The sequence below is a fragment of the Gopherus flavomarginatus genome, chromosome 8 (assembly GCF_025201925.1).
Source record: "Gopherus flavomarginatus isolate rGopFla2 chromosome 8, rGopFla2.mat.asm, whole genome shotgun sequence".
Taxonomy (NCBI): Eukaryota; Metazoa; Chordata; order Testudines; family Testudinidae; genus Gopherus; species Gopherus flavomarginatus.
The window spans coordinates 5,642,262-5,662,368 of NC_066624.1; the positions used below are offsets into that span (position 1 = coordinate 5,642,262).

The window sequence follows — 20,107 nt, forward strand, 5'->3', positions numbered from 1 at the left end:
AAGGGAAGCCCTGGGGAGCAAAGGGGCTGGACAGCTCACACCCCCCCCCTTTGCCCCACAGCAGCAGCCTGTTCTAGGCCTCGCTGCCTGGTGCAGGAGGTCACCTTGCTGCTGAGGTGAGGTTTGGTTTGGCCTGGCCTGGCCACCCTCCCTCGTGACCCAAGCAGCACCACAACATGCACTGGGTCACGCCTGGGGTGGGGGCCTGGGAAAGGGGCCCTGCTGTGCGTTGGGCTCCCCCAGGGAATATGTGTTTGCCTAGGCCCTGCACTGGTTTGGGATCAATCTAGAACCTTCCCAGGCCCCGCCCTTGAGGAAATACGGCGCTAGGCCACGCCCCAGGCGGGAAAAAAAGCCACGGCCTGCCTGCTCCCCGGAGGGGGCCATCGCTCTCTCTGTGCCTCTCATTGGCCCGCAGCTGACCACGTGCTGGCCCAGCCCTTGCCCGTTGGGCACGTCCATTCCATACCCCCCTACACTCTCTCAGAATGGTTCCTCCCATCCCGTCTCTTCCGGGGTGGGGCAGGCAGGCGGCAGAGAGGTCACTTCCGCTCTTGCGCATTGAGACCCGGGCCGGGCGGCAAATAAAGGGGGCTCGGTGGGTAGCGGCTGCCTCCCTGAGGGGAGGCAGGGGCTCGTTGCTCGCGAGGCTTCTGAGCTGCGGGTGGAGGCGTGTTCCGCGGCCCGCGTGCACGATGAGCGGCGGCGGCTCGGACGGGAACGAGGAGTTCTACCAGCAGCTGCGGCTCCAGCAGCTGTACGAGGCCCGCCGCAGCGGCGAGGCCGAGCCCGACCCCTTCACCTACGTGGACCCGGCGGATGGGACGGCCTACGAGTGGGACCGAGAAAAGAAGGCCTGGTTCCCTAAGGTGCGGCGGGCCGACTGGCCAGGGCCTCCCGGGGGGCGGGGCGCGAGGGTAGCAGGTGTCCCTGGTTCCCCCTGTGTTCCTGAGCCTTTCCCGTTGGCTAATGCCGTTCAGGAGCGGGGCTCCAGGCCGAGCGGGGGCAGGCGCACCAGAGCCCCAGAGGGGCTGGCGTGTCACGGCGGAGGGGGCCGATGCCTTTGCAGCACGAGAAAGCATTGGCCGCCTTTAGCTGCTGTATCTCATTGCAGGCTCATGTTTAATTTACAGTCTTCCCTCGGCCCCAGGTGTCTCAGCATTACTCTGTCCCGGCTTTCTCTTTCCCGCGGTGCTGCCTTGTATAACGGTACAGGTGCCTTGATATCTGGGTGATAACAATATGGGGGGGGGGGGGCGGCAAAAGGCTCTGATAGTTCTTAGGGCTTCCTTGAAGTTTGCCTTTGCAGATGATTTTTGTTTCAGCATCAATCTGCAGCAATGTTTTTACAAGTTTCAGAAATTTCTGGAATAATACCTATTTATATATACTGTGGGATAAGCCTTCCTAAAGAGCTGTGGGAAGATAATATATGGAGATATACCTGTCTCGTACACCTGGAAGGGATCCTGAAAGGTCATTGTGTCCAGCCCGCTGCCTTCACTCAAGGGACCAAGTACTGATTTTGCCCCAGATCCCTAAGACACTAAGTGGCCCCCTCAAGGATTGAACTCATAACCCTGGGATTTGATAGAATTAAGAGCTAATTAAATACAGGAGTTGTTAATCCCTGTGCAGCTCAGTTATGAGAATAGCTCAGGTGACTGGCTGAATTCACACTTGATCAGAATTTCTGCTGCTGTACAGATGCAGACATTAGGGATAGGGGATTATATGGTGGGTCAGTAATTTGCAAGCAACTTCCCACCCTTTCATAGAGCACTGCATATGGAGTTTTTTCCTTAGCCATGACGTAACCATAGGTCTGTGTCTGAAGTTTGGTATGCTTTCCCATTTTTTGTGTGTGGATCATACCTAATCATTTTAAGTTTTTTGATTTCTTAAGAGATAAGTATATCTTCCAGTATTCTTTTGCTCATGGTTTGTGCTTCCCCTAAATGAACCTGATGACTAGATGTGCATTGAAATAATGATCTCTTAATGTTCCACCAGAACAGGATTGAGGGCCATTGGTAAGCTACTGTGTGAGAGCAGCAAAGAATCCTGTGGCACCTTATAGACTAACAGATGTTTTGGAGCATGAGCTTTCGTGTTAGTCTATAAGGTGCCACAGGACTCTTCACTGCTTTTACAGATCCAGACTAACACGGCTACCCCTCTGATAATTGTGTGAGAATTTGCACTTGCCTGTGCTGGGGAGAGAGGATTTAGGTTTTTAATGTTTTGATTGGAACCTTTCACAGCTTGAAAATTCACTCTTGGAGTACAGTAGCTGCTATTATGTTCATGGCTGGTATTATAATGAAGTTGTCTGCTTAATATTCCAGAAGATCAGTCCTAGCAACAGTTGTTTTCCCTTTATCTTCCTGGTTTGGATAATATGTCTCAGCTGGCCTTGGGTAAATGGAATATCAAATATATTAATATTCCACTGAGGTTTTTTATTAATAACCCCTTTAACAAAAATTGTTTTACACTAGCAACCAGTCCAGTTTCAAGAAATAAAACAAAGTTGGTAATGTATTCGGAAGTAATTTTAAGTTCATTTTGTTGGAACATTTTTCTTCCCACTCAAATCTAAAAATTATGCTGCTGCAGGACAACTAGTTAGAGGTATTGATTCATTGATTTATTACGTTATTTGATAAACAAAAACTCTTAACTATTCACTGAAAAATTCAAAACAATTTAAAAAACACTTTTAAGATAGAATTCAGCACCCATGAAAGTCGTGAGCTGTTGAGATTGGCTGGAGCCAAATATAGTGCAGATTACCGTAATGTGAGAGGGGTACAAGTGGGTTTTTTACCCATGAAAGCATGTTCCCAAATAAATCTGTTAGTCTTTATGAACGAGGAACCTGGTGGCACCTTAATATAAGATTCTTCAAAGGTCAACGCATCCCTCCTAAATTAGGCCTGGGCCTTTTTAGATGGACAGACTTTCTATTGTGTAACCAAACTCTTGCACTTGTGATATACTAGTGATTTCTAAACACTGGAATTTAGTGTTATATGGTTCTGCAGCAATTTGGCAAATTACTAAACTCCAGAAAACTTTATATTAAGATTAATTCTGTGTTGGAGAAAGATGACTGTCATTGACAATTCCTTACTGTGTTTTCCACTACATGCATCCGATGAAGTGGGCTGTAGCCCTTGAAAGCTTATGCTCAAATAAATTTGTTAGTCTCTGAGGTGCCACGAGTACTCCTGTTCTTTTTGTGGATAGACTAACACTGCTGCTACTCTGAAAATTGACAGTTCTGCATCTCTTTCTTTGCCATGGGCATATCCTTGTTAAGATAAGAGTTTTCCAAACAAAACCTTTATGTTGAGACTCAAATAATCTATATAAAAGTTCAGGTAGGCTGTAGTGATTTAATTAGTTACCAGTTATCATGCAAGCATGGAGTTATTCAGAATCCCTACTATCTCACTCTTGTATTTTTGAACACAGATGAAACTCCTAGCATATAGGTTAGTTCAGGAAAACCTAACCTTTTCTTACAAAGCTGAGTTCTCATCTTTGAAGAGGCTGTCTGAAAACTTAACCATATTGACAGTGGAAAAGTTGGTTTAAACAATGAGAGATTGTAACCATTTTGGGACACTAAAATGTCAAACTAAACTTCAACTAGTATGTTTTCTTGTCCTGTTACAACTATACAGTACTGCAAATGGTTTGTAAAAACCTTGTACTAAAACTTATCTAGCAACAAATAAGATATTGTAAGTTTTGCATCTAATTTAATATAGTAAATTTTTGTGTGAAAGACAAATTTAGACACTGCTCATACACTCTACAGGGAAGTTTGGTTGGGAGGGAAACAGCTAACGTTCAGGTAATAGTCTGAGCCAAAGATTATGATCTTTGACTTAATTGTGTATTAGTGCATATTGCCTATACTAAGATTTACACTATCTATTAACATCAATCAGTCTTGTTTGAAAATCTTTCTTCAAGAAGACAGAGGTCCACATTGTCAGTCAATTTAATAGTCAGTGTTTTGCTTCTTGGCTGCCTGTCAGTGTCACTTCTCCTTGCTCGTGGTTGAGAGCAATTGAATTCTGTTCTTAGTATTACATTATGGGTTTCTTTCTGCCTCAGACAAATCTAACTTGGTAAGTGAAAGTATTAAAAGTTTCCCCTTGAAAAAAGGGGCCACTAATGAAATGTGTTTAAGTTCTTCTGCAATGTAGAAAAAGTTACTGAATAGCGTGTGCAGACTTCTCAGTATGGCTTTACTAATATCTGGTATTTGTAAATTTTCAACTGCAGTGTCCATTTGAGCCTTTATATTTTCCCCTGTAGGTGAAGGCATCTGGATTACTGTTTTAGTAGTTATCTTCAGAAATTCAGCACCAGTAAACTTGTAATTGTGCTCTGGGGTTTATGTTTGAACTCTATTATAGATTAATATCTAACATTCCTTTTCTAGGTGACTGAAGACTTCCTGGCAACATATCATGCTAACTATGGCTTCCCTACAAATAGTTTAGACAGTTCCTCTGCTTCAAAGACTGAAAGTAAGCCAGCTGTGGATTCTAGGACAGCAGGAGCACAGCAGTCGACAAATAAAAAAGCACCCCAACAAACAGATTCTAAACAAAAAGGAGAAAAAAGAAAACTTGATGCAGGTAAGGGTCTCCATTTTGCATAAGCTGGAAAATGTACAATATTTAAGAAAAAATGAGCAAATGTAATTGTGCATTAGTATTATTCACAGTAGAGATGCTCAGGCATCTGTTCTGAAAATTCTTGAAACACTTCTGAAATTGCATAGCACTTACTAGGTTCTAAAAACCTATATTTCTAATGTGAAATATAATCAAATTACTAATAGTGTTCTGAGCTCTCTTGGGTTAAGTGGAAGCTTCTTGGAAATTTAGTTAGTGAAACTGGTAAATGAGAGCTTAATGTTTAAAATCCTGTTCTATTTCTAGGGGTTTAGCACAACTTTTACAATTATGATTCTGTTTTTAGGATGGTTTCATGTTGAAGATGACAAAAACACAAATGTGTATGTGACGGGTAAGTCATCACTTTTTTTTTAAATATAGTGCCAAAGGTGTGTTAAGCAATTTATATAAATATTTCTGCTCCAGAATACTTAATAGTGTGGATCTCATTTTAGGACATTGTCTCACTGATTGACTCCCTCTTCTCACCTTCATAATTGCATGGCCTACTTATGCTCACATTTATGATTGTATAACATCCCTGTGACAACTACAGCAGTTGCTGAGATGGAAAAGTAGTACTGGGAAAGTGTTGAATAAATTTACCTATTTAAATACAATGTAGCTGGCTGAAAGTGGGGGAGAGAGCCCAGTGTGGCCAGCCAGTACTCCAAGAACCACCAGCAAGTGCTCCATAGGTTGCGGTGGTACATGGACACAACTCATTAATCATTGATCTAGACCAGTAGTTCTCAACCGGGGGTCCCTACAGGGCTGTGAGCAGGTTTCAGGATGTCTGCCAATTAGGGCCAGCATTAGACTCACTGGGATCCTCAGCAGAAAGCCGAAGTCCTACTGCATGGGGATGAAGCCCGAGGCCCTGACCCTGCCACCCGGGGATGAAGCCAGAGTCTGAGCAATGCAGCTTTGTGGGGGCCCCTGTGGCATAGGGCTCTAGGCAGTTGCCCTGCTTGCTGCTTTCTAAAACTGGCACAGCTGGGCTATGGAGCTTTTATAGTATGTTGGGGGTGGGGGGCCCAGAAAGAAAAAGGTTGAGAACCCCTGGGCTAGACTAGGACAAGATAATGTTTTCACCCCTCTTAGCCAATGGAGGCAAAAAACAGAATAAACAGGGGAAGGGAAGACAATTTTACAGCAATACAATATTTGTGAAACTACATTGTATCTTTTGCACCTTCTCATGCTTGTTCTTAGCCCAAAGATGAATTTGTTTGAAAAGGTAATACAACTGCTTGTTTTTTGAGTTACATGAGCACAAGAAAAACATGCACGTGAAGCAGCATATCTTAAAACATGGAACTCTCCTTTCTCTAGGCTTAGCTACCTCAGGAATTTTTCATAATTTAAAAATATTTCAAATGCTGTTTTTCTTCTGTTCAAATAACTCATTTGTTTAAAAAAATTCAAACTTTGGTATGTACAAAGTCTCTTAAATGAAGGCATGTTGTACTAAATTAGAAAAAATGGTAAGAATGACCAATGTGCTGGCTATGCAGTGTCTAACTTTCTGTTCCAGTTAAACTGTAGATACCTAAATGTGTGCACCATGAAAAAAACTGTGCATTGGTTAATACAGGGGTAGGCAACCTATGTCACGGATACTGAAGGCGGCACGCAAGCTGATTTTTCAATGGCACTCACACTGCCCGGGTCCTGGCCACCGGTCTGGGGGGCTCTGCATTTTAATTTAATTATCAGTGAAGCTTCTAAAACATTTTAAAAACCTTATTTACTTTACATACAACAATAGTTTAGTTTTTTATTACAGACTTATAGAAAGAGACCTTCTAAAAACGTTAAAATGTATTACTGGCATGCAAAACCTTAAATCAGAACGAATAAATGAAGACTCGGCACCCCACTTCTGAAAGGTTGCCAACCCCTAGGTTAATATATTTATATGCACATAGGTTAATGTGTTTGCTGTGTCATTGTTTTGGGATATTAAGGAAACTAAGTCCAAAAACACTTAATGCAACAGAGACTTTTCTGAGTTTTCTGATCTGTGGATGTAGTTAATGGTTACTACAGAAACCATAACATTTCCACAATTCACTTGCTTAAAAAGCAAAAAGATTACCAAACATTCAATTAACAGGAAATAAAACATATTCTCAAAACTAAATTTACTTAACAAAACTATATTTATTTTTGTGCATGTAAAATCTCACCCAGAACATTGCACTGACAGGTATTTTTCATTTTATGACTGATTCATTCTTGTTTCCTCTCGGTGGTGGTGGAAAAAGTGGATTTGGAATTCACTATATAAATACATTCTAGATTTTTATATGGTTGAATTTACTTTGCAGGTTTGCCTCCAGACATTACAAAGGATGAGTTTATACAAGTTATGTCAAAGTGTGGTATTATTATGCGAGATCCTCAGACAGAAGAACATAAAATTAAACTTTATAAAGACAAGCAAGGAAATCTTAAAGGAGATGGCCTCTGTTGTTATCTCAAGGTCAGTGGTGTACTCAGTGTAATATTACTTTTTTTTTTTTTGTTGTTGGCTCTGCTTCATGACAAAGTAGTTCTTTATTGTCAGATATGAAAGGCTGCAATTTTTCTCCGACATGGAGAGCTCTCTCTAGCTCAAAAGCTTCTCTCTTTCACCAACAGAAGTTGGTCAAATAAAAGACACTACCTCACTCACCTTCTCTCTCTAATATCCTGGGACCAGCATGGCTACAACACTTTTCTGACACTTACCAACCACTGTTGGTTTTTATTAGATGTTGCTGATAGAGGGCTCTGAGTGGGCATTTTGATGCCTTAAGATGACCACTGATCATAGTTGTTCACAATCTTTACCTTCTTCCCTCACAGTCCATTGTATGCACCTGTTTTCACTCATTTTACTTAATTGCAAGCTCTTTGGGTTAGGGACCATCTTTTGTTATGTTTGTACAGTGTCTTCCACAGCAGGATTCTATGCACTACAAATATTAAATAATTAATACACGGGGGCAGAATTCAGAAAAGCTGCATCACAACATTATGGGCATAGTATTGTCACAATAGTTTTTCTGAATTCTGTTACTGATTTGTATTTTCAGAATGCAGGCTGCACAACACTGACTGAGGTATTTAACCTTGAGGATCTTTCCAATTGACTTTCAAGGAGGCTTAGACTCAGGACTTTATCACTTTTGAAAGTGGAACTTAGGTCTTTTTGAAAATTTTCTCTTTAAATTTTTCCCTATAATTATAATAGCTCACTGGAACTGTCATAGTTCAGTTTTTAGAAATGATTGGAATGAAGAGAAGTGGTGACTTGGTGAACAGCAGTTTAGTGGGGGAGGGTGAGTCTGTTAAGTACACTGGTGAAATGTGTGTTTTGGGCCAGAGTCAAGCAATACTAAAAGTGTAGCCCCTTTTTTAACATGAATTTTTGTAAACCAGTTCAAGCTTTGTTTGGTTGAAGCGGAATTCATTTTTAATTTTTTAATCAAAACCTTCTCATTGATGCTTGTTTTAAGGCTTACTATAATTTGATTTATCTTCAAATAGCGAGAATCAGTTGAGCTTGCATTAAGACTTCTGGATGAGGATGAGATTAGAGGCTACAAATTGCATGTTGAAGTAGCAAAGTTTCAACTAAAGGGGGAGTATGATGCAAGCAAAAAGAAGAAGAAATGCAAAGACTACAAGAAGAGGCTGTCTCAACAACAAAAGTTTGTAACTTCTTTCAGTAAAATGTTTTTTCTAAATGTCTTAGCTAAAACAGTTTTTCATAGTCATTTATTCAATGTTATACCAACCATGAAAGATCAAAGATTAGGTTTAGAGTTATTTCATTGGGGTGGGGTGAGGAATATAAGTTAAATGCTGGCATCTTGAAAGTCCCTTGGATTGTCATGTTTGGTTGGAGTCCATAGAAAACCAAAGACTTCCATTACTTTCTTCTGGACAGAGTGTTACAGTTGAGAGGCAGAAAGTGTTGGTGTGTGTGGTTTTGTTTTTTTAAACGTGATGGAAGTTTCTCTTCCTGAGTTATTGAATCTACGGAACCCTGTAAAGTCACTTTAATCTCTTGTGATTAACGTTGATCCTGTAAGGAGACAGGACTGTTTAGCTTCCTGTATGTTACTGTTAGTTAAATTTAATAATTGCATTACACGTACAATTCTAAAGCAGTTAGCATGAAGTTCCAATTGGTAAATGAACAAGTACACTGCTTTCTATTTTTGCCTGTTTATATACGGACATCTGCCTTCAGCATTCAAATGTTTTTATTTTAAAAAAATTTCTTATGTGGAGGTGAATTACCTTTTGGGGAATCTTTAGATGTTTGTTGTACTTTAAAGCTGGTATTCTGTTAACGTTTCTTTTAAGTGAGTCGTAGTCTGAACTGTAACATTAGGTGACTTCAAATATTTTGTCCTAAATTGTTCAAGGTACTTAATAGCCCAGTTATGTCTCCCTGCCTCCTTTTCTTATCCCATGTTCAGCTGCAGCCTACAGAATATTTCTGAATGTTCACTGACTGCTGAAGTTAAATTTGGCTTGTCTCTGTATTATGACATTCTTATGCATGTTTATGGTATTTGAAGCTGCTTTACTAGAGGACAGTGATTAACTTGCTGGTCACTTTTCTATTCTATTTTCTAGAACATTTTAAATAATTCTTTAGAACCAAAGTAGCTGTCACTACTGAAATCTGTATGTCAAATTAATGATTTTTTTTTTCAACAAATACTTGTAGAACCTGAAGAAAGGTGCAACAATGTCTTACTATTGCTTCATTTCATTAGACAGTTGGATTGGAGGCCTGAGAAGAAAGATGGTGCAGCTCGAAAGCGACATGAGCGTGTTGTTATCATCAGAAACATGTTCCACCCAAAGGATTTTGAGGTAGGAAAAACTAAATAATAGATGAAGCTGGTAGTGCGGCAATAGTCAACATCATCCATCATTTACCATTATAAGACCCTGTTTTCAGTTGCTTATAACGTTGCTAAATGTTAACTTTTCAGGCAAAAATCTTCCATGCCAAGTGTCTGCCTCAGCCTGAATGTTTTTGAAAATTTCAGCTAATATGGTTCATCTACTTCCAAGAACAAAGCTAGGGAGAATATTGCCTTGCCCATGTGTGGTTTTATTTTTTTGTTTTTGTTTAAAAAACCTTAGCATCTTCCTTGAGAAGCTCGAATGCCTCCGTGGTTTATAGCAGGGGCTTGAAATTTGGCTGTATGTGTCTTGCTGCTATCATAGATGCCATTTGCCATCCCCATGGAAACTCTCCAAAATATGGCCAAGTTAAAATTATGAAAATTTACACTTTGCACATGCTCAATAGAGACTTATTTTGATAGCAAATACTCTGAAGATACCATCTGCGCTGAGCATGCTTCATCCCAGGGCTGCTGGAGCTAAGCAGGACTTGCCCTGCAATTGTTGCTCCTGGTTGCTGGAGGTTGTTGTGGCACCAGCTGGTGTGTCTCCCCACACCACCAGCAGGGGACACAGGACACCCTGCCATCAGCCCCTGCTGCCCTCCCTGGCTCTGCACAGCTGTCTCCTCCCTGCAAGCAGCAGCTGGCCCTGCCTGCCTGCTGCTGTGGTCCTACTGCTGGGGAAAGCAGGATTCCACATTAATGTTTTGATTCTGTGGTTCCCTCAGAGTATTCTCACAGCCGCCCCTTCCCACAGACCAAGGAGATCCACTCCCTCCCCTGTATCCAGGCACTGTGTTTGCTGCTGAGAGCTGGCCTGCTCAGCTGGATAGTAGCTATGTGAGCTCTCCACGTTGAGCAGTTTCAGAACTTCCTGGAGTTTTGCAAGGGGAAGGGCGCATGCATGTGCAGCTGGATGCAGGGCACCAGAGTTCAAAACAGCAAGCAGAGCAGTCTCAGTGGGATTGTGGGATACCTCCTGGAGGCCAGTTACGCAACATAATGAAAGCAGTGTCTAAACTGATGTTTCGTCAATCTAACTTTGCTGCCAAAAGCTCTGCATCTCTTCTTGAGGTGGTTTTATTTTGAGGAGCATTGTAGCGTGTACATCTCCACTGTTTTGTTGACAAAAGCTGCCTTTTTGCTAACAAAACTATCATGTAGAAAAGGCCTTAGTTCAACCCACGTTCATGAAATATAACTTTTCTTCACTTTTTCTTTTCCATAAGCTATGCTATCTGTGAATTTATGGTATGAAGACACACACATTTATAGATGCTGATAAATTCTCTCAACCTTCAGGCTTGGGCAGGATTAGTCTAATGGCAGTAATTGCTCTGCTAAAACAAAGGCTGTAGGAACACTGACAGATTGGAAAAAGGTGAGAATGTTTTAATTCAGCAATTGTCTCCTGAAATGCCAGACAAATTTATGGCTCTCTCCAGTGAACTCTGAAGACCTAGAGGTATGTGCTCCAGTTTTCAAAATATATTTTGTCCATTACAACAGTACGTTATATCCCTTTAATGAGGAGCACCATGTATTTAAGACCTGTATTTTAAAAATCTCACTGACCTAGACTAATTTTAGTTTAGGATTCAAAATTAAATTTGTTTGCATGCCAAATTCCAAAACTATCCCTGTGTACCATGGAGAACCCATTCCACAAATACTATAGTGATGTTACATTTCCTCCAGTGAGTTTGAGGTAAAAAAATAATTAAAACTAAACTGTCGCATTGGTCTGAAAGCAGTCTTGACTCTCACTGTTGTAATCTTGACAAGAGCATGCAGTTTTTTTGGTTGCCATTGGCAACTGAGTGGGAGGCAGAAGGAAAGTGGGTTTTCCCTTTTCCCCAGTAAAATAAAGAAAATTACACCTACAAAAAATAAGTTGTCCAAAAGAACACATGCCAGTAATGTTGATTTGGCTGCTAGCATGAATCCCTTAAAGTACTGAGGATTTTAAGTTCCAATATGTAATATCACTTGATTCAGTGGATGAAGGGAAATAGGGAGATTTAATGTTTGCAGTTTAGTAAACTTAGGTAGATCCTTATACTCTTAAATCAAAATGGCTTGGTTGAAAAACCATCACATGGGTTCAAAACTGGCTGAGGCTCTGTCTTCACTACTAGGTGGTGCTTTTTTAGCCTCTCAGTAACTAACATTTGTGGTAAACTAGGTGAGGTCAGTACTATACCACTATGTTGACCTCACCTAGTTTGCACTTCAGTTTTACTGCAAGGTAAAGTCATCGTTGTGTTTACACCCTGAGAACTAATTTGCAAGTTACCTTGTGGTAAAAATCTCACCTTTTTAGTTGTGAAGACTAGGCCTGAAAGCCCATACACAAAGGACAGTGATAAACAGCAGTGCATCTTGATGGAAAGATCTAAGGGAATGCAACAGGGATTGGCGGCAAATGTAATCTAATTAAACATCTTGATTTGGAAGAGGGAGTAAACAACATTAATGAAGCTCAGAAATGATATTAAAGTAGGAGACATTGCAAATACTAGTAGAAAACACTTGAGTGTAGGAAAGAGCAGAAAATTAGAAAGTGAGATTTTGGTTTGGAAAAAACAGTCCAAAATTTGAGAGAAAATGTGAAAAGGAATGCTGCAAGTGTACAAATTAGATCTGAGTTTGCCATGTGATCTGCTAAGTAGTATAGTTCATAGTGGCTGGAGTAGTTTTTTTTGCACTGGTAGCTGTATTGGTCCCAGGCTATAGGTAAGCTCAAAAGCTTGTCGCTTTCGGCAACAGAAGTTGATCCAATAGAAGATAGTACCTCACCCACCTTGTCTTTCTAATAGTTTTGGGCATATTCAGAGACATTGCACCATGCATTAGGAAGGTAATACGTATTCTTCATGTTGCTGGGGCTTGGCCACAATAGGAAGTGTACGCTTCATTTGGGGATAGTTTGACATGGTCTCTTAAGAATACGAGGCTGCCTGGTAAGAGTGGTTTCTTGAATAATTTCACTATTTTCTAGAAAACAGATTTCTAGAAATGTATTTTTAAGTAGCTTTAGGGTATTCCAATCAATGGGGCTTTTATTGTATCCTATTTCAATCAAGAAGTTTCCCTGATACCAATACTAAATTTGCCTTTATTCCACGATTTTATCCCATTTCACAATACTAAATCTCACTCATTCCTCAGAGGGTTTCTTTCTAATTGCTTGTAGATTTGTGCGTCTACCACACATTTAGTCTGAGCTGAGCAGTAACTGAGATGCAGGACCTGACAATGCTCCTTTTTAAAGCACATAGAGTAGTACACTGGGAATGGAAAAAGACAGTCAGAAGTCCTTGGGATTGAGATGTCATTGCAATTTTAGTAAAACCAGAGATGTGTAGACTGGCTTTAATACCAAAATAATCTCAAAAGTGAGTATGTCTGGTCACATTAAAGCCCTTCAGTGCCTCCCTGGTCACTTTTGTTGTTCTCTGAACTTCCTCTATTTCATAAAACTTTATTGGGAGGTGGTGTCTGGAAAAGAATGCAGTACTTGATTCGTAGAGGTAGACTTCTGCTAGTACTCTGAGTGGTCATTTAAACTGTTTCTTATGTTTGGAACAAAGCTTCATGCTTATTTCCAGGGTTCTGGAGTGGAGTCTGGAGCTGGAGCACGGACCAGTAGGTTTTTGCCTGGAGCTGGAGCAATTCAAAACTTTGATTGGTCCAAATCTCTGCTTATTTCTTAATATTTTGGATTGTCATTATTTTGCAACATACTATATAAGGGAAAGTACCCAGTGTTTTTCCTGTATAATACATTGCCACTATTAATCCTTTAAACTATAGGACATAAGAGTGTAAATTCCAGTCTGCAGTTTATACACATTTAAGGGAATTTTCAGCTTTATTTTTTGTTTTAAAAGCTTATTTTTACAACAAATCCATCTATTATGTATTTCTTTACAGGAAGATCCTTTAGTACTGAATGAGATTAGGGAAGACCTGCGGACAGAATGTGAAAAGTTTGGAGAAGTAAAGAAGGTTCTTTTATTTGATGTAGGTATTTTCTATTATGTTGCATGGTCATAATTACTGTACCTTCTCAAAGCAAATATACAAGATGTTCATGCTCCTTTAAAATATAAGATTTCTGGTTCTCTGAAATTTGTTTTTCATGCAATCTTAATTTCATTTTTCAAATGTTCAGTTCTTGAATTTAATTCAGAATTTCTTCCCATTTTAACAAAAGTGAAGTTAAACTGCACATCTGCATATTCCAGCTCCCCCTATGTCTAGATGCAATATTCAGCTTCTCCAACAGATTTGGGGACAGATTCATTAGAAGTTGAAAAGCATGCACCCATGAAAATGCAAATAGCTACATTCAACTATTTTTTTTTTAAAGACTGGACTGTGTACAAAAAGATTTGAAGGAGCTTTGTTTAAAACCTAAAGCTGAAAACCATAATTGTGAAGTACTAAAGATGGTGCTGCTTCAAAATCTGAAAAGAATGGAAGGATACATATTGTAAAAGTATATGCACATGAACAAGCTTGTACATGTCTGCATATAAAACTGTACCTGATCTCTTACAAGGGCAGAGTAAAGATCTTTGGAACAAAATTTAATTCCTGTTTAGAGACGTATATCATAGGGTTTTGTCTTTCTTACAGCGACACCCAGATGGTGTGGCATCTGTTTCATTTAAAGAACCAGAGGAAGCTGATCTGTGCATACAAGCTCTCAATGGAAGGTGGTTTGGTGGTCGTCAGCTAAGTGCTGAAACATGGGATGGCACAACAGATTATCAGGTAATCCTTACTGTTTTTTTTAACCAAATTTTAATTTCTAAAAATTCTTTAACTATGAATCAATTTAATTTTAAAAATAGAGGAAACAAAATCCTAAATTTAAATAAAATTAGGAATTTAAATGTTCTTTTCAAAGAACAAATATTAAGCCTGGCTTAGCCGCAGATGCTAGTTATTTGGGATCCTAGCAGGCCTATTTTTTGCTCTATTAAAAATTGTATTTAATCCAATTTTCAAAGGCCCCAATTATTTTAATTGTACACTGAAGGTAAATTGTTCAGTTACTCATTGCTGTACAAACATTAACAACTAGCACAATGGGCCCTGAGTCAAGTGAAACCTCATGGTATTACTGCAGTCAATGCTAATTATAATAAAGTAGCTGTTGCATAGTTTTAACAAGTGTAAACTACTAATTTTTTTTACACTAAGTGAAAGGTTGGATTTCTGTAGTAATTTTAATTAAGGTTTATTTATACACAGGTGGAAGAGACCTCAAGAGAAAGAGAGGAAAGGCTAAAGCTGTGGGGGTCATTTTTAGGAGAATCTGATGTAGAGAAACAGAAAATTGCAGCTGCTTCAAATTCTGCAGCGAGTAGTGTGAAACTGCCTGAAGATCAGCCTTCAAAAGATAATGGCACATCTAAAGGTGATGTGAATGATGAAGCTCATAAGAGAGAGGATAATGGTGAAGGAATTAATGAAGATGGCACGGCATCAACAGACAGCAGCCTTGCAGGCAGTGATGATGAAACAGATACATAACATCTCTAATATTTTATGAAAGCATGCTTTTTAGGGTGGTGTTTGGATTTCTCTTATCCTGTGCTTCAGGGTGACTACAGACAGTGTTCATGTGTTTATATGCATATTTGATGTCATCAGCTTGTGCTTTGAAATTTTTATTAAAAGCAGTAGTTAATGAAGATCTTAAAGTTCATGTTAATTGGCTATTGTTCAAGCAAAATATCTCAAATTGCCAAGAGCACAGTAGAACTGACCAGGCTTCTTATGTCATATATTTGCTTGTCAGTGTTTAAACTATATAAATGTGAAGTGTATGTGAACTCCAGAGTTTGAACAATTACACAGAATCTAAAAACATTTTAGTAATATACAAAGATATTAAAGTTGATTTTAATGTTTGCTTTAGTTTCCCTACACTTTTGGAACTTGGTATCTTCTCATTAAAGTAACTGGCTTGAGCACTTTTGACAGTTTTACAGAACAGTTGTTGCAGAAAGGCCCAATACATTCACCCTGTGCATGCGTTGCCATATTAGACATTTTAAATAGCATGAAATTGTTGGTCAGTCTACAAAACTGGAAATCTTGCCATAGCCTACACGGAACCACAGATATGTGAGAAGATACTTTAAAATCAGAATGTTCAGTATAGAGGGGGTCTTATGTCCTCCTTGAATCTTCCATTGATGTAAACAAGTTGTGAGTATTTGGAGGAGATTAGCACCCATAAGCTCTTCAGCACCAGAACACTATGTAAATAAAGCTGATCTCTAATCTTCAATTTAAATTCAGATGGTAGAATGAAGTATTTCCATATGCTGAAATCATGTAAAAATTATACATTGACCATAGGGCTTTTGGGGTTCTTTTGCCTTAAATCTAAGAAATGTTTTTTCTCTCTTTGGTAGGGCGGGGAGTCAGTATGAACCATATTCTTTTTTGAGATTGATGCTTTTGGTTTAGTTCACAGCCCGAGGGGCCCCTTCCACCAAAGACTTCATAACATTTAAAAGATTTTAACCTTTAATCCCAAGGTTGTGTCTCACACTATGAATATTGGGGAACATATTTTTCAAAAATTAGCTGCCCTTTTATATTTATATTTTCTTGTTTTACTAGCCATTAAATTGACTTAAACATTTTTGTTCAATTAGGCAAAGATTTTCAAAACAATGCCTAAAGTTAGCCGCCTTAATTAGATGTGTAAAGTAGTCTGAAGTTCAAAAGCGACTTCAATGGATCAGCTTGGATGCTGAGCACTTTTGAACAACATTACTTTAGGCATCCTCTTTACAAATGTTGGCCCTAGTTCCTCAGCATATCTGTTTAAGATTTGGAACTTGCTCTGAATTATTTGTTCATTTGAGGATACTTTTTAAACTTCCAACTGGAATTGTTGATTCTTTTGAAAAAAGAAGATAGCGGGTTGTGAAAGATTATGGTTGTTAGTGCTTGTGTTTCCAACCTGAAGCACTCAATTTTGATAGAGGACCTTGGTTGTCCTTAATTTGTACTGTACTTACCTTTTGATTTTTTTGAAATTCTCTGAAAAACTTCACTGTAGCTAGGTTTTTTTGGTAATCGGTGTGTTTATGTAGGTTATGGCAATAAGTTTGTATAAAATAATACTTGCCATTGTGGTTGCATCTTATTTCCTTATGAGCAACCTAGATAACAGAATAGTAGTTAAGATCATCAGACTTGTAACTCCTGATTGTATTAAATTGATGGATACTTTAATTATAAACTAGTGTGACAATTTAATTTTAAATAAAACACCCTTTAGTGATTTTTTTAAAGCTGATTATATCATTGAGAGGAAACCACTGAATTCTCACTATCTCAGTAGATTCTCTTCCCATCTTTGAGCACATCATGAATTATAAACCTTAGCAAAATAAGTGCTTCTGATTTGTTTAAGGATTCTGTATTGGCTAGCATATAATTATGGATAGTGTCAAATTCAAACTGTCTCTAGCCCATATAGTTCTAAACAAAATGTTCCTGCTGGTACAGTATGTACTTAACCATTCTCATGATTACAAACGTGAATACTTAAAGCTTGTGTGTGCAACATGCAGCTTAATACCATGGGCATTGTTTTCAATGCTTCTCAGTTCTTGCTCCCAAACTCTAGGCTTTGGACCTGTCAAGCTGGCATGCTTTGTTAGATTTCTGGAGGTCCTAATTAATTATATAAAACATTCTCGGCAGTTCAATGTACCAGTTAAAAAGGGAAATTGAAGTTGCTGTAGAGAATGCTTAAATGAATATTTTACAGTACTACAATGCCTTATCAGTTAGTGTCAAATCAAATATAGTTTAGTATTGACTATTTAACAGTATGCTTAAAAACCATGTAAAACTAAGGAATTGATGTATGTACAGTAACTCCCCTCTGTTGATTTTAAAATTTGATTGGCTTGCCTACCTACTGAAATTTTTTTGAGTGGGGTAAGTTTTTTTAAATTTTCCTCATTTCAGACTGGAAACAAAGCAACAACAAAAACTAAACAAAACAAAACTACTTTACTGGCATTTTGAAATAATTTCTAAGAATATAAAAATTATTTTCATGACACTGCCTGAAATTCTGAACCATTTGTTTCCGCTTCTAGCCAAACAACGGTCTACAATGAGATCTTAACATTGAAGTTTGTGCACCTCTCTTCACCTTCCTTTTATGCTTTGACAGAAAAATAGGGAAAATATTTTTTTAAAAGCAGCAGCTTATCCATGATCTATACAAGAATTGTGATAATGATTGGAAAACAAATGGTGAAACAATGACTGTTTCCAGTGGCGTGTTTATATAAATAGTGGTTTTAAGTTAGAATACTTTTCCCTTTTTATTGTATACAATAATTATGAAAATTTTCATAATTCATTAGCTTATAGGGGAAATTACAGTTTGCCATCTGGTTATAGTGAATTACGATCACAAAACATGAATTTGAAGCACATGGTTATGAATTCTAATATTACAGTACAATAAATTAGTGGATAGTGTGGAATTAACTCTGATCTGTGAATGTATTATTGTTTAATAATTTTTTAGACGTCTAGTAAGTGTTTTTATGCCAAGTGACTGTAGTAATAAACTTCTGAAATTCAATATCTACCCCCAAAATAGTTTTACATGGGTACAGTCCAAAAGTAGGAGAAAACTTGAGTCTTGTCACATGACCTGAGACTTACAAAACTCTCACATAACCAGTCCCACTGAAGTAGACTGCTCTTGTGAGTAGTTTTATAGGATTGAGTCTATGATCCCCTCAATTCAGTAAAGATGGCAAGATCAGGATTCAATATGGGTTTCTAGTTTTCCTTATGTTTCATTCCAAAGTGCTGTCAATATAGTGCATGCTTTCAGACCCTACCTTAAACCTTAGCTTTTGAAAGCCGTTTTCCTAATCTGATCTGTGCTGTTTCTGCCTGGATACCTTTATGAAGTTGTTACAGTTAGCAGAGAAAACAGGTCTTGCAGAAGTGAACATTTCAAGAAGTTACCCTTCTCCCCCCCGCCCTTTTTTTTTTAAATATATATATTATAATGTCTTATGAAAAGGCCAACTGTTTCTGGTCTAGCAGTAAATTGTCAGTAAATGATTTGTCAGTAATCAATGTAGCTCAAATTCAAAGACCTGCTTTCTGAAGATCTTGCTCGTAGATTTAAATAGTGGCAAAGCACTGAGTGTATTTAAAAGAATTTAAATACAAAGGGGGGGAATATTAAATAGTTTGCACTTATATAAAGTGTGGATAATATTGCCAAGTTCAAAATAATGAATAGATTAGTATTGAATGGCCAAATCATACTGATCTGTCATTTTATAACTGAATAATAGTCTAATGATTCATAGATGCTTATGTGTATAAGAGGTGGTAAAACTAAACCAATTAAGTACCATGCAAAGATTAGACTGGAAAAGAGGAAAAAAAGCTGCAAAGGAGCAGATTTAAGTATGTTTCACATTTGCATGTACGTGTCTGAAGAGAGGAGGTGTAGGGATAGTTTAGTTTCATTTTGCATCAAAATGTTTGTTGCTCCTGCTGACTTTCACTTTTAAAATACAGCTGGATATACTTAACTCTTAACTGAATTTCAATCCTTAATATGTTTCATTTTGTACAGGGATTGCAATTTGCTTAAAATCATTAATGTATTAAATGCAGTGCATTTTGACCTAAAAACTTGTCCCAGATTTCATTCACAAGGCTAAACTATTTAACTTTTTGAATATTTGATCCCAGTTCACTAAAGTGTACAGGTATTAGATGCTTCATAAAACCACACTGACCTTTGAATAGTAGTGAATCAGTATCCACATCTTAAACTCCTATATTGCAACTTGGCTGAAGTCTTTCTAAGATATCACATGGCTTTAGATTTTTCATTGGACTCAGTTATTTTTTTCTGAATTTGAGAATACGCTGTAGTATGACAAATTAAATTTTATATATATTAAGGAAGTTGTGTTAAATTGATGTGTGAGTGTGCTGGATTATGCAGGGCTTGAAGTTTTTGGTATTAAGGTATTTTGAAAGTGCTATCAAATATGGTTATAGAAATAAAAAATGGCTTTCACAGCTAGTGTTACAATTTTTGCACTGACCCATTATGTAATACTACTGTAGTAATGTAAGATTAAGTCTGTCAATAAATTGAGTTTTTCTAATTGGCTTTTCCCTTAGAGTGAAATTGAATTTACCATTTAAAATTCTCATTCTGAAAAGTACTTTTTTAAAAAAAAAATTCCTTCATACTTATAATTTCTAGCCCTGTGACAGAATCGAAGAAGCTCTTGATTTGTCTTGAATTTTTTTTTGTTTCTTAAAGGGGTTGTGTTTTATACTACCTTTTTAATAAACAAACTTATAAACAAGCCAGTCTTTGCTTCTTTGATCAGTGTTTTTAGGCTAATTCCTCATTTGATTTGTAAGTTTTTTGTT

The 20,107-nt window shown here is 38.2% G+C and overlaps 1 protein-coding gene across 1 annotated transcript; it reads left to right on the forward strand.

The window, feature by feature from the left end:
- The first annotated feature begins 555 nt into the window (after positions 1-555).
- On the forward strand, positions 556-20,040 carry HTATSF1 (HIV-1 Tat specific factor 1). The gene is made up of 9 exons (XM_050964858.1): positions 556-869; positions 4,463-4,661; positions 5,008-5,055; positions 7,037-7,191; positions 8,241-8,404; positions 9,485-9,584; positions 13,562-13,651; positions 14,270-14,407; positions 14,891-20,040. The coding sequence occupies exons 1-9, from the start codon at positions 696-698 to the stop codon at positions 15,170-15,172; spliced, it is 1,350 nt and encodes a 449-aa protein (XP_050820815.1). The 5' UTR covers positions 556-695; the 3' UTR covers positions 15,173-20,040.
- The last annotated feature ends 67 nt before the right edge of the window (positions 20,041-20,107 follow it).